Genomic DNA, 15,021 nt, shown 5'->3' with positions numbered 1-15,021 from the left:
CGTATTATGGTGTTAAACGTGCCTTCATTATTAAATCTTTTTTAATCCATGAAGGATTTTCCATTCATCAGTTGTCATTTTACACTCAGGCTGTTTTGTACATTACTTACAGTATAATTATTCTGTTCTTTCCTGTAAAATACCCAGTTATGCAAGGTAAAGTCACAGCATGACATGACCCACGCCCCGAAAAGAACTGTGTACTTATGGTGTCAGATAAAATGCACTTATAGCTTAATTATTTCCTGACTTGTAGCCCCCCCCCACCACCATTCTAATTATGCATTAAGTTGCAGGCCTTCCACAGCGTGTCTTTATCCTGCCTTCCCTCTCTCTCCCCAACCGGTCGCAGCAGATGGCCCCGCCCCTCCCTGAGCCTGGTTCTGCAGGAGGTTTCTTCCTGTTAAAAGGGAGTTTTTCCTTCCCACTGTCACCAAAGTGCTTCTTCATAAGGGGTCATATGATTGTTGGGTTTTTCTCTGTATCTATTATTGTAGGATCTACTCTACAATATAAAGCACCCTGAGGCAACTGTTGTTGTGATTTGGTGCTATATAAATAAAATTGAATTGAATTGAAAGTATCGATAAAAAATATATATTTATAAATAGTGCCATGATCCAGTGACGACAGCCTCTATCAGTTATATAGTTATATTTAATGTAGGAGCGATGCCACAGCATACAAACCCTGTATACCTGCCTGTGCTTTACCATACTTGAGTCCATAGGAGGAGCTTGTTGGTACATAAAGGTATCAGTGTTTATGTTAATGTTGAACCTACCTAACACAAACACCCCCGTTCCCCCTTTCTTGCTTGAGGTAGAAACATCAAGCAGCTGATTATAGTTGAATTTTAAAATGCAAACATGAAAAGGTTCAAATTCCCCAAAATGTTAAATCGGTGTAATGTCCAGAGAAGCAACAGGAAGTGTGTCACTTCTTCATCACCTGACCTCGCTGAAAAGAGGTGGAAGATCAGGTTCGACGGTAGAAACAGCATTCACTGCTTGGACTGAGTCTAGGTCCTCTGGTTGAACCCGCCAGCTTACTCTGCCCACAGCCCCCGTCACCCCCAGCTCCAAAGCTATTATAGCCCACATATAGTACATACCATATGCCATAAATCAAAAACAGGCCAATGCTCAGACTTCCCATTTGGTATTGTGACATGAATCCTACACGGCTTGCTTTGCAGCTCCACCCACCTTCACTCTACCACCAAGCCTTTTTTCTCTCCTCCCAATTCAGAGCTTTGTATTAAAGACTGATGGGAAGATGCAAAGGAAGCTGTGGTGGCACCATTAACACATTCCTCTACTCCTCTCGGCAAAGTCTAAAAATAAAATTTACACTCATAAACGCCTGTGTAATAACCCTCCCATCCCCCACACACCCCCAACCCACCCTCACTCCCACCCCAAGAGACACAGGGAGAAGAGCTGTGGTGAAACGCTGGTGATTTATTAATCGGAAATGAGGTGTGTGTGTGTGTTCATGTTGCTGTCTTGAGAGCCCCCCCTTCTTCCCTGCTCTGTCCCAGATGAAGCCCTCCACCAACCTCAGGCTCCAGCCAGCCTGCCACCACAGACCACACATGTGTCCCATCTGCCACACATACACACAATCTCATACTGATAGTTGGTAATGTGAGCACTCTGTTGTGTTTGGACAATAAGAAGGTCTCTAAAACTGTAACAACCAACCCCGGGATACACATGAAAAATGAACGCGGTGCTGCTCTCTGAAGCAAATGTTCACATACCAGTGATGTGTGTGTGTGTGTTTGTGTGTGTGTGTGTGTGCTTTGTACTGGACTGTATGTGCGGTAACATGCTAGCGGCTCTGTGTGAGCGTATCTATGAAGTGTGCAGGTGCTGTAAGCGTGTGTTTGTAACTTCAGCGAGCATCACATTTCTTCATGACTGACACAGCCCCAGCGTTGGCTCTACAGCTCTCACTCACATGGCTCGAGCAGTTAAGTGCGTCCCACAGCTAATTTGGCAGAGTCTGCCCTCATAAATAATTACTTTATTGTTTTTGCTAAATTGATTTCTGCTGCAAGTCTGGAGGTGTTTATGTGTGTGCATGTATGACCGCTCACAGTGGCCGAGACCCCAGGAGTGGTGGACTAGAATCAGGAGTTACAAGCCTTCCTCCACTCAGTGTGTCTCGCTTTAGCCCAGCGGTGCTTAATTCCAAACCCCCAAAACAAATCGCTCCTGTTTTCTGTCTCGTCAAAGCGGGGCCACTTCATAGAATGTGTCAAATGCAACGAGTCTGGCAAATGTTTGAAAAATATATACAAAAGTTTTTTTTTTTTGAAGAAACCATCATAAATGCTCCAGACTTGTCAAAGTTAAGATCGTGTCATTAAGTCATTATGTTTTAAACTTAAGCAGTTATTATCACAATCTTTTGAGAGTGAAAAAAAGATTTTTGAATTTTCTATAACAAACTGCCCATTTCTTTCTCCAGTCCTCAACTGAAACCTGAGTGTTAATGTTCTTTGGAAAGAAGTGATCATAATGTGACACAGCTTCCAAAAAAGGAGGTCAAAGTTCATCTTAAGCATCTTTATTATTTTGTACTTTTTTATGTTTTCTAAAATTTCCAGACGTGTAGATTAACTGTTTATTTTCTATCACTTTTGAACTTGAGTTGGTCTCTGTCTTTTCTTTGAATGATTGTGGTTCATTAACAATGCAACTAGATAAATTGTCACTTATAGGACAAAGGCTGACTTGCGCTTCAGACAAAGCCTCAATTTTTAATCCAGATTTTCACTTAAATCTTTCAAAGACTCAGGTTTGCTACACTGGCTCTGTTGTAATCTCTGTGAGATTTCAGGCCAGCAAAGCTGCAAGAACTGAAATCTTCCCACATAAGCTCTGGGGCAGGAGTGTCAAACATAAGGCCCGGGGGCCAAAATCTGCCCATTGGATTACTATGAAAAATGTAAAGGACAACGTAAATCTTAGACTTTTAACTGGATTTTCACAATTTTTACAGCTTTTCCTGCTGATGGCATTTCATACCACAGAAAATTAGTAAAATATTTCTGTAATAATATTTGTTTCTGTAATGATAATATTTCTATAATAATACAATTTAAGGCCAAAGTGTTGTGACAGATTTCTTTACTACAGCAAACATGTCTTTATCATGTGGAAATCTTATATTAAGATATCTCATTGATTAAATGTGTAGTTACATTTGTGTACAGTGACTGTGGCCCACGATGTAAAATGAGTTCGACGTTCTGAATCAGAGCTATTTTTGAGCTGTCTTTGCACACAGATCTATGCAGGGAATCATATGCATATTCCGCTTTTTGGGGGGAAATGATTGATGAACTCATTACCATATTATGAAAGATATCATGCACATTCTCACTTGTTTTACTAGTAGGACAAATTGTTTTGCAAAAAAAATTGTGAAAATATGAGCATTAGATAAGAAAAACACAGGGCCTGGGTTGTCACGGTGATTTAGTACTGCAGAGCCATTAAACCGAGGGTCTCGAGGTGATGTAGGTATGTGGTGTTTAAAACAATAGTGATCTAAATGGGGACACTAGACAAATACAAACTGACTTATGAGTCAAGCCTGTGCACTGGACTGTACGCTGTTTTTAATGAAACATCAATCTTCATTGGACCCCCCTGCCTGATAAACGCCCTCCATTTTTCTAAACTCCACACCCTTATTTTGTAACACAAGTTTTCTGTAAAAAAAATAAAAAATAAAAAAAATCTCCAAACCCAACCCAATGTCAAAACAGCCTCAATGACATCACCAGGCATTATTTTTCCTAGAGCTGGGAAAGTTCCCACCAGAGCCGTTACACAACTGATTTCACCAGCTGAGCAGTGCTGATGATGAGTAAACTGATCTCAGTGTGTGAAACAATAGATTCTCTGGACCGTAAAAAGCAATAGTACCCATACCTTCATTTGGTGTAGACAATAAAATAGCAGCATTTCCTTTAGCTGCCTCAGTTTTAAGCGACAGCTAAATTACTTAGCATGCTGGCTCACTGTTACGACTTACTGGAAATAAAACAGAACCACCTTTGACATAATTTCCTATTATAGAAAGTCAAAATGTGTCCTGTCAACGAGTTGTGTAAGCTTTTAAATTTCTGACTTCCATTGGACAGCACATGCTGCTGTTCACTGACACCAACTGTTGTGATCAGCTCTCACAGAGTTCCACAAAATTAAACAGCAGGAAAAAAACTGCCAAGAGATTAAAAAAAGGACCGTACAAATAAAGCGTAGGTCTATAGTCGACTCTATTTGCTTGCTTTTACTCTGTTTCGCTTAATGCCATTTAATGTCTGCTAAAAAATAACACTAGAGCTTTGAAGCAAAGTCTAGCATCTTATGTCTAAAATCTTACTGAGCTTCCATAACAATTTAATGCAATAAAAATTAATGTGAAATGATTTCATCATGTTGTTTTGCTTTTGGTAAATGTAGAGTTATACGTTTTCCCCACTGATAGAATCCAGCTTAGATGTCTTAAAGGAAACAGTTAAATGATCTCTGCGTAACTTCCAGAGAAAATACTCATATTATCAGTTATCACTTAATGATTGTTTTGGCCTCTAGCAGATGAGTTTGACTTCACGACCTGGCCAGGGTGTTTGCCTGTTCTCCCCGTGTTTTTGCGTGGGTTCTCTCCGGGTACTCCGGGTCCACAGGTTAGGTTAACTGGTGATTCCAAATTGCCCATAGGTGTGAACCGTGATAAGTGGAAAATGGAAAATGGATAGATGGATTAGTGGTTAGTTAGAGAATGTTTGCAGAACAGTTTGTGTCATCTAACTGTGGGCGACCGCAGCCAACTGTTAGCGACAAAAACAAACATCAGAAAGTTTTGGTGCAGCACCCACTCTGCCACTGATTTCACCCAGCAACAGCTAGTGGCCTCTGGCACCCACTCACCAACATGTCAGGGAATATACTTTTTTCCCCCAGTAAGCAGATGGGGGAAAAATGCAGCATGATGCTGAGGTCGTCAGGTGATCAATTTCCAGGCCTGTATGACCTGTACCGTTATGGAGAAAATCAATAGCATTTGTCATACACAAGTCAGATTACACAGGTTTACTTTGTTATACAAGTTTGCATCATGGATCAGGGATTTGACGAGGTAGCCAGCTAGCATTTCCGCTCAGATATGATTCTATTACCATTAAGGTAAACAAGCAAAAGCTACCTAGGTAGCCCACTAGTAAGTGGCACATCTGTTCCATCCATGGTGATGGTTAATTCGTAACATTAGCAGATAAAGTAATTTTATAATGACAGTTTTCATGACTAAACTAGTCTCACAAATCATGTTACAATCTTTCAAACACTGTCAATAAAAACGGCTTAATAACAGAAAAAAACACAACCAAACACACATTCATGCAGATCTAGCACTGCAAAATATGAAAATAATTGTACGATAAATGATAAAGCAGCATTTTTCAGTTTCAGTTTGTGTAGTCTATTCATTTCACTTCCAGACAACATATCTGCCTCTCTCTTTTCCTCCTGGTTTGTCTCTCAGTCTTCAGTGCATCCCGGTGGCCTCACTCACTGTTGCAGGGTGGAGTTTGGGCTTTTTGGCAAACCACAATTAAGTTAATTGTTTAATTGCAGATAAATGGAATGAATACCACACACACAGTTTGAATGAAAAAAAGATGCGACAATGCAAGTGCGTGCATGCGTATACACACATGACCCCAGCGCTCAGTGACATTACGTGTATACAGTTTTTCATCAAAGAAGCATTATTATACAAAAAAAGAGTAATGTGCAATGACTCATCTACTCCATTAGTCCGGATCCAGTCTCCATGAATCGCAACCACACACACTTCTTTAAATGCAAGAGTGAAAGAGACAGACAGAGACAGAGATGGAGGGAAAAGGGGGAAAATAAAAAACACACTGATTAACAGGAAAGGTGAAGTCATGCAAAAAACCAACAGAAAAGTGATTTTTCCTTCATTACATATTTATCTCTGTGTTAATGCCGTCTCTTGTGGTCCCCCCCCCACCCGCAACCAAACACACACACACACGCATACACAACAAAACACACACAGACAGAGAGCGAGAGTTAGAGGTCCTGCAGGACCAGAGCTCATTAAGGGGAAGATGAATATTTCATGTTCTATAATTCTTTCATAGTTCTGCGTCGTAATTTGCCTTGATTTACGTTTAAAAGAAAACTTTTTCATTTCACTGCAGTGCACTCACAGCGCTGCCAGAAGAGCGAGAGAAAGACAGAGAGAGGGAGGGGAGAAGTGAGAAGGAAAGAGAAAGAGGGGGGGATGTTTTTCAGGAATATTGAATCATGCCACAAGAAGAGCTGGTCTGGCGCTGGGCTCCGGTGCTTGTGGTTTTGGGAGAGCAGGGCTGTATTGTGTTGCTCTGAAGTGACATGTAGTCCTTTCCAACGTTTAATGGTGAGAAGTAGGCAAACTGGACTGCATGGGAAGGGGGACTAAAGGTGAAACGGGCCAAATAAACTGTAAACTTTTAAGAATAATTGTAGCATAATCGAGATCACATCTGACATGTTACGTTTGGTGAATATTTCTGTAAATTTGCTCATTCGAAAATGGGACAGCAACTCCAATACTCTATGACCCGAGTAAAGGCTTCTCTGGTGAGTTTATACTCTCACTTGTGAATTTCAAGTCTTTTTTAAATACTGTATCGTGTTCAATATGTCAATTATGTTCCCCATTAGAAAAACAGGAAGGATAAACCAGTGCACGTTACTGAGCATGCAGTATACGCTGGTTTCTCGGTCAGATCATAAAACACAATTTTTTAATAGTCTATATTCCGAATGATGCTACAGTGATCGTGTAAACAGCTAAATCGCTCACGTTTAAAAAATGTAAACTAAAGCCGGGTTCATGTTGCACTCCTCGGTACCACTGAATGCATGCATCTTAGCATTTTGGTTCCTTTTCATGTACTTTTTCATATGTTGCATACTGAATTTTTCCGACACTGAATAGTAGCCAAGTTGATATCTACAACATCAGACTTCTGGATGTCACAGTGGCTGTTTTCCTAAAATCAGGATCAGGATGCTGTATCAACACGTCACGTTCTCCACTGGAGACCATGTTCATATGTTTCTGTTTCTTACATGTATGAACCGCTGCTGTTTTCTTTGAGCCTGTGACCACCACAGTCTTTTCCTGACCTTAACAGAGTACAGCAAGTCCTCATTTAGTTATGACCATGATCTTTCCCTGCCCTTAGACATGTGGGTTTTAAACCCAAACCATGATCTTTCCCAAACTGTAACCCAGTACTTTTGGTCCCTAAACTTAACCAGATCATTACCAGAGAGGTAGCTGCCTTATGAATCATTATTGTGAACTTCATATGGCAATGAAAAATGATGGGTAGTTGGGCAATAAAAAGCATTTTAGCAGAACTTTGCCTGTGATCTACAACGATTCCAGCTCCCCCAGTTAGTCTAGGTAACTAACCCCAGACTGTAGGTCAGCCCCCTATGACACATGACCGCGGCTTGCTGTTTTGATTTTCTTTTCAGTTTTAGCTTTTAATTACCTTCGCCAAAAATTGGTTTTATGATTTTTTTACTTTCTCACACACCCAGAGTTTGCCGTACTGCATTCTGTAAGATGACCCAACGGTGATTAACAAAGTGATTAATTGAGAAATAGTGGAGCTCAAGAAGCAAAGACATAGAGGGTTAGACTGAAGTCGTAAAAAGTGGAAAATGCAATAGGCAATCAAAACAAATCGAGTCAAAACTAGTTTTTAGGAAAAATATACAACAAAAAGGGTTTGATCATGATACTGAACTGCTCAAAATTCAACTTGGATCCTAATTTATTATTAATGGTAAATCAAATTTGGTGTGGTACAAACATTTATTTTAAATTCTGAATCAGGGCTTGCAGAAAGTAGTTAGAGAGTGGTGTAGGTAGAGGACACGGGGAGGTGGGAGCAGGGGTTCCTGGCATCTATGAATTTTTGGAGTCGTGTTGGGTTGGCAGGGACTCGCTTCATTAGTGTCCTGAAGCATTAGAAGTGAGTACAGACGTGGAAAGGAGGTAGAGACAGAAAAGCTTCAGGTAGGACAGAATAAGACAACAGATAAGAAGCATTTGGAGGTGAACTTTGAAGGAGCCCTGTGTGCTTGCCTCGGCTTTCAAACATCTCCATTATAACATGTAGGAGTCCAGGCTCCTCTGTCAATGCATGCATGTGCGGCCCCTGATCCGAGAGTCCCTGCCGTCAGCTCAAATAAGCATAGAAATGATGAAGGTCTGTGTGGGAGTGTGTTTGGGGTGGTAGGTTTCACAATCCCCTCTATGGTTTACCCTCAATTTAGCTATTAAGTGTCTCAGTATGTTTGTATGGGGGATATTTGTGGCTGTGTGGTCCTCATTAGAACAGGGATAGACTCCTTTTTTTCTCTCTTTTCCGTCTTTGCCTCTAACTTTGTATTGCTAGTCTGTCGCATTCTTACAGTCTTACAGTTTTTTTCTTCAATATCTAAAACCGTCAATTTGAAAAATGGCAAAATAAGGAAAAACCTACAGAATTCCTGTAAATGCCCCCCCTCGCAGAAATAAAGCCCCAGAAATGAAATCGGAGCAATTTCATGGTCTGGCCTGCCCTCGATATTATTTAAGTAATACCCTGTTATTATTGAAAAGAGGGAGAGAAAAGTGAATGACTATTATCTTTATGTGGGTCCTTTAATTTTAATGCGCTACAGATTTATAGCTGGGCATTCCAGTGGGGAGGCCCCTCCCTGCTCTTAAAGTGAGCGGGCGGGACAGAACCGCAACGCTCTCACAACAGCCACTACCTTCTGACAAACAACCAAAGTCCCCACGTTCCCTCCGAACACTTCATCCGGCCCTCCTCAGGGCTGTCACACGGCCGTCAGGCCCATCCTGACAGCCAGAGGATCCTCTCTGCACAAGCTCCACTTTTCTACGTATTTCTTCTTCAGCTCTCTGTACACATAAATCCTGATAAACTTTGAGCTCTTTGTGTCATAACCTGGATTACTGAATAATCTGAGTTGATAAAAACCCAGGTACACTTGCACTAGCTGTTCAAGCAGCAATAGTAGATGTTTTGTTTTTGTTTTTTTTAACTAAGTTTTGGTTCATCAGGCTGCGTTTGACACAATGTCTTCATTTTATATGAAAGTAAAAATCAACCAGATCAGATTTAAGAACAGATCAATAACCAGCCAGCCAGTCTGGAGGCTTCTCCTGACGAGTAACTATAACAAGGAAAAATTTGTTTTTAGCATGATGTGTATGAAATACTCCTAAAAATAGCCTCTATGATTAAATGAGCACAAAAGCAGTGCTAATGTACTTTGATCTCACAGTGACTAAGTTAATGTGCTGAAGTATTTTACAATGAATATGCTTTTTAAAACTCTTGTTTACCCCTTTATTAAAAGAGAAGTTCTAAAAGAGAGCCAGCGTATATTGTATATGAAATATTGATAGATTATTGAATACTTGTTATAAATACAAGTCTAATCAAGTAAAAGATGAATGAAGTTTTTCAGTTTCTCGATTTTGGAGCTCTTTTGTTTATAAATATGGTGATGATACCAATTCCCTATGTTATCAAGTAACAGCAGTTCTGTTGGTGTGTCCGTTTAATAGAGTGTCAGTTACAGTCTAATGAAGTTAATTGTTTTGATTCTGCTCTATCTCTATCTGCTGTTTTTTTTTTTGGTACCTTATATGTTCTTCTGTTGTGTTTTTGTTCATTTACTCTCACAAGTTTTCCTCCTTGTGTTTCCTGTCCTCTACTATCAAACTACAACAATAGCCGCTTTCTGCTGACCTTATCTAAGCACCAATCGTAGATGATGACTCCTTTGTCCTCATTCCCCCTCTACCCTCTGCCCCTCTGAGGCTTTGAATGGGCTGGTTAAATAGTGATTGGGTATCATAAGCTTGTAAATAAGAGACTTCCTGGTAAACAGGTGGTGTGCGTTTTACTAGAGCTAATCTTACACACATTAGGTCAAAGGTAACCAGGATGCACTGGTGTTTGAATGCCAGCCTTGGAGCAGCTTAATAGACCGTGACACTGTGAGTACTTGTTCTCACCCTGTGTTCACCTTGCAGCCCTGGCTACTGTGTACTGCAGGTGGAGGGCGGTATACTGGTGTAACGGTTCTGGGTCAGTTTGACCCAGTATTTTGAGTTGTTATGTTTTGGTGTGTTTTTGCATTTTGGATTCTTTCCTTATTATGATGCTGATGATTATGAATCTATGTTTCAGTTATTCTTGTTTAGGGATTAGTTCGTAGGTTTTGTGTTCTCATGTTTATTGCAGGTTTAGTTCAGTATCTAGTCTGTCTCTGTGTCGTGTCTGCGTTTTTGTTTAGTGGGGTCTTGTTTCCTGTTTTACTCTGAAGGTTCATGTTCCTGTCTTATGTCAGTGTTTCTAGCTTTGTTCCCCCTGTCTCATTAGGTCTTATTCCTCCCAGTTGTGTCCCCCTTCTGTCTCTAATTCCTTGATGACTTCCTCAGTGTATTTTAGCCCAGTGTGTCTTCGTGTCAGTGTCACGTCGTCTGTTCATGCACCCTATTATTTCTAGCTGCACGTCATGATTCTAGTCTGCAAGATTCGGTATTGGACATATTTATAGTCACTTTCTCCAGTCATGTTTCCCTGCACCTTCATGTGCCAGTACCGAGATCTCGTTCACAGTTTTTCATGTCGTGTTCATAGTCTGTCCACAGTACTTCGTCATAGTTCAGTCCTGGTCTTCATTCATAGCCTTAGTCACTCCCAGTTTAGGTTTTTAGTTTTGTCATTCCCATAGTTTATGGTTTGTTATTTTGCCTTCTGTATCAGCCGTGATTAAAGGCTCGCTTTGAGCTTAGCACAAGTTTTGCCTCCAGCGTCTGTGTCCGCACCTGGGTCCACCAAACACACTCTCCACACGGTCTGCCCTCGTGGGCCGTGACAACTGGATGATTTATAAGATGTTATGTATCATACAGGGTTTTGTAAACTGAACATAGCACTTATCAGGTGCAAAACTGTATTTCTGATCAAATGTGAGGCATAAAGTGCAAAAAACCCACGGTCACATAAATGCTCATTCAACACATTTGTATACATTTAGATCAAATACTGTGCACTCTCGCTCCTGGCTGCAGTCTTGATCAGGGGTCACTGTACCCCATTAATCAGCTCTTTTGCCTTTCTCGCCAGGCACTTCACAGGCCACCCCAAGGCCCCATGAAGGAGCATCACCTGTCTCCAATGCGTGAAGAACCATTGTCTGCCCCAGCGAATGAAGAGAGGTCACAGAATATGGGTGGAGGACCTACAGGTGTTGCATCTGGCACTGTTGGCGGTGCTGGAAGCAACAAGAAGCCCCGATCACGCACCAAGGTACCGATGGTTATCGTGTTTTCCCATTCTGCATTTTGTTATGTGGGTTTGTTCATTTCTTTATCTAGTTTTTGACACTTGGCTGTGTGTATTCTAGATTTCTCTAGAGGCCCTGGGTATCCTGCAGAGCTTCATCCAGGATGTTGGCCTGTATCCAGACCAGGAGGCTATTCATACTTTGTCCGCACAGCTTGACCTACCCAAACACACCATCATCAAGTTCTTCCAGAACCAGCGGTATCACGTCAAGCACCACGGCCGCCTCAAAGACCTGGGCGAGGGTGCTGCCGCCACTGGAGGGGTTGATGTCAGCGAGTACAGGGAAGAGGAGTTGCTTTCGGGCTCAGAGGACCCAGAGTCGAGCGAGGATGGGGCTGAGGAGATCTACCAGCCCACTGAGGGGAACAGTGGGAGCAGTGGGGGGCTGAGCCAGCCTCCGACATCCTCCAGCTCCAACTCCAGCCAGTTGTCTTTAGGGCCCAATGCGGCTCAGGAGGAGGGCAAGGACAAGGGGCAAGGCAGGCTTAGTGGACCTCTTGCACCCGGGAGCTCCTCATCCAGTCCTCGAGAGCAGGCTGACTACCAGAGGTAGAGACTGACGAACAGAGAGGACAGAGATAAAGAGAGAAGCACGAGAAACGTATGTTCTGTGATAGGAAGTGAGGAATTACTCAAGAAATTATGGAGGGTGGCAGCAAAGGAAGGTTAACGTCTACCCAGGCACATTAACCAAGACAGCATTGGGCTGAAACACTGTACATCTGAAATGATCAGACAGACTGTGTACAGTACCAAACGCAGATTTGTAGAGTGAAATTACCTCAGTAGAAGAAAACAGGTTATCAGTGTGCTGTGATACAGCAGTAGTTGTATAAATGTGAAAGAATACTCCCCCGAGGAACGTTTAAATAATTCACCCCAGATTTTCATTCGTAGGAAATACTTTTTCTACTCCGACCTCGAAACAATCGCACCAATTTATCCTAATCAGCCAGGAAAGCCACATTCCTCCTCTTTAAAGACAGAGCACAGTCATATAGAACTTAAATGGTGGGCTGGGTCCTCGACAAAAACGACAAAATCCTCAGGACACACGCTGATGTTGCTAATGCTTTTGCCTGCCTGAGACCGCAGGTACACAGCACTCTCTGTGCATCTTCAAGCTTTATTTCATTGTGGTAAAGGCCGACACACACACACATACTCCCTGCCTCTGCCTCACAGTCACACTCCAGAATAGTCCAATCTAGCACTTACTGATCACAAGGACCCTGATATTTAGTGGATGTGCTGTATTTTCGTCCCCCTTCTCCCGTCCATCTGTCTCGGCGCTCAAAGCTGCAAAAGACAAACTGTTTAAAACTGAGTGTGGAGAGGAGCAGTGGACAAATCTGGCAGGAGGACAGCAAAGAGGATGTGGCGTGGAGGGACCCTCACATTCGTGTGCAAGAGGGAAAAAATGTTAGGAAAGGAGAGACAGAGCAGCAAACAATCAGTCTTTCTCTATGTGGTAGTCCACCCCTTCCACTCCTCCTCTCCATCTCACTCTCTCCCTCCCGCCTCCTCTCCTCTCTCTAATTGGTGCCCACAGTCTTGTGTTTCACCACACCTACCCGCACTTAAACTTCACCAACCCTATTTATTGCTATCTTTATCCATGATTATTATTATCATTATTGTTATTATTGTTGTTATTATGGTTAGAGATGCTGTCATTGCGTGCTATTTTTAGTTTTTATTTCCATGGTTTTAAATATTGGTTTGCAGAACTGGGCGGTTGTTTGGATAACAAGAGACATTAAGAGTGCCCTGCCCTACAAGAAGAGGAAGAAGAGGAGCGGAGAGAATGAAAGAAAATAAAAGAAGCAGTTACTGAGTGTTATTGGGTGAAAAAAATGCCCTGTCAAGTCGTATTATGCCAGTTTTCTTTGGGGGGTTTTATAGTTCTTTTTCACATAAATAGAAAATTTGCTGGAAAAAGAAGAAAGTAAAAATGTGCTTTTTTCTGCAGTTGATGACAATCTACTTTTATGAGCCATTAAAGAAATGTGGCAGGTTTGACTCTGTTCTTCACTTTTAATGTCTGTAAATACCCGACATGGGATAAATTGTTGTTGATATACTTTTATTTTGCTGAGTGACTTTAATTGTTTGAGCCAGTTTGGAGATTTTTTTTTCCTTAAGACAACTCAGTGGAATCGGTTCATTTTATTGTGAAAAGCAAATTCAGTCACAAGACTATTTAAAAAGAAAGCAAATATCTTTTTTTTCTTTCTTTGTTTGGTGTCTCTTGCAGATGTGTAAGTAAATAGTATGTTGGAAACAATATCTGAGCATGGGTAGTGTCTCGTTTGACTATCCCGATCGGCTGCTACACTCAGAAAGACGACCTGCCTTTTTAATTTTTACATCAATCACTCTATATCATTACGTTGTGCTTTTCTGTATGACAGGAATCAGGGTTAGACTCAAATGCAGTTCTGATGAAATCTTAGTTCAGTTCAGTGTTGAAGTGAATTAAAACTTGTGAATTCAAAAAGTGTCTGTTTTTACTTCTATTTTATACATCCTCTCAAACACCCCAGAGCATAAAGACACACAGATTGTCACTGGGCTAAACCTTTTGCTAGACCAATCAATTAAAGGTCTGTGTAAAGCCTCTGGGGCTGGTTTTTCTAATAAGCCAGAGGGAGTGACAATAATTTAGACAGAAAGGCTTCCAGCACTCTCAGCTTGCATTTTTTCTCTCTGCCGTGCCACACAATTAGAGCTGCTGGAAGCTGTCCTGTGAACATGACCACTGCCAATATTATTACTTCCCTTGCACTTTTATGAGATTGTTTGAAAAAGAAATGTACAAGAAGCAGTAGAATTAATTAATCTCTCTAGGTTCAGTTAAACTGGCACAAATATTATTTTGGTTATTATCAACTTATCAAATGTAATGACCAATCATATTATAAAAATTTTGCTGCCACCATTGGTGTAACTTTACTTCAAAAAATTACTTTTTATTCACATTACAGGATTAACTTTGGAGGAAATCAGTGGAATATATTTGTATTAGCGTAAAACAAATACATATTTGTAATTAGCTGTATGTGTAGATTATATGGTTTAGTGTAGTCTTGTGCATATTTATGTTATTAATATTATTATTATATATCTCTTATATTGATTTTGCTGTGTTACACAAAAAGATCATAATGGTCCCTCCACAACATGACCAGCATCAAGCTCATTCATTTCTCTTGGAGGGACAGCTTTAGCTAAAAGCTAGCTGCTGCACTTTGTAGCCTGTGACATTTACGTGAAATGCCTTTCTTTATTCTTATTTAGATCTCCATTGGTTGTTACTGTAGCAGAAACTATTCTTCCTGGGGTCCACATCCAAAAATAGTACCTCTCAGAGTACAACAAGTGGATAGTGGTATCATGTCTTTAACCAAATAACCAACAATAAGCTTAGCTAGCTGTTCAGCTAGCCTAAAGATTAGCCATTGCAGTATAGATGCAGCATTGTTCTCCAGCATTGTCCAGCAGCTGAAAGGCACAAAATAATGTAAATTAGG

General features: G+C 41.1%; 1 protein-coding gene across 3 annotated transcripts in view; it reads left to right on the top strand.

Moving 5' to 3' along the window:
• satb2 (SATB homeobox 2) overlaps positions 1-13,988 on the top strand; it is a 58,049-nt gene extending 44,061 nt beyond the window's left edge. For 2 of the 3 annotated variants that reach the window (XM_087829863.1, XM_087829861.1), the window contains 2 exons: positions 11,246-11,449; positions 11,547-13,988. In XM_087829863.1, coding sequence (XP_087685989.1) covers positions 11,246-11,449; positions 11,547-12,041 — 699 coding nt within the window. In that variant the 3' untranslated portion in view covers positions 12,042-13,988. The remainder of the gene's footprint in view (positions 1-11,245; positions 11,450-11,546) is intronic. The other variant, XM_087829862.1, reaches the window with a different exon arrangement.
• The last annotated feature ends 1,033 nt before the right edge of the window (positions 13,989-15,021 follow it).

This window comes from Neolamprologus brichardi, chromosome 16 (genome assembly GCF_056152115.1).
Source record: "Neolamprologus brichardi isolate AB-2024 chromosome 16, ASM5615211v1, whole genome shotgun sequence".
NCBI classification, from domain to species: Eukaryota; Metazoa; Chordata; class Actinopteri; order Cichliformes; family Cichlidae; genus Neolamprologus; species Neolamprologus brichardi.
This window is presented reverse-complemented; position numbering and strand designations above follow the sequence as displayed.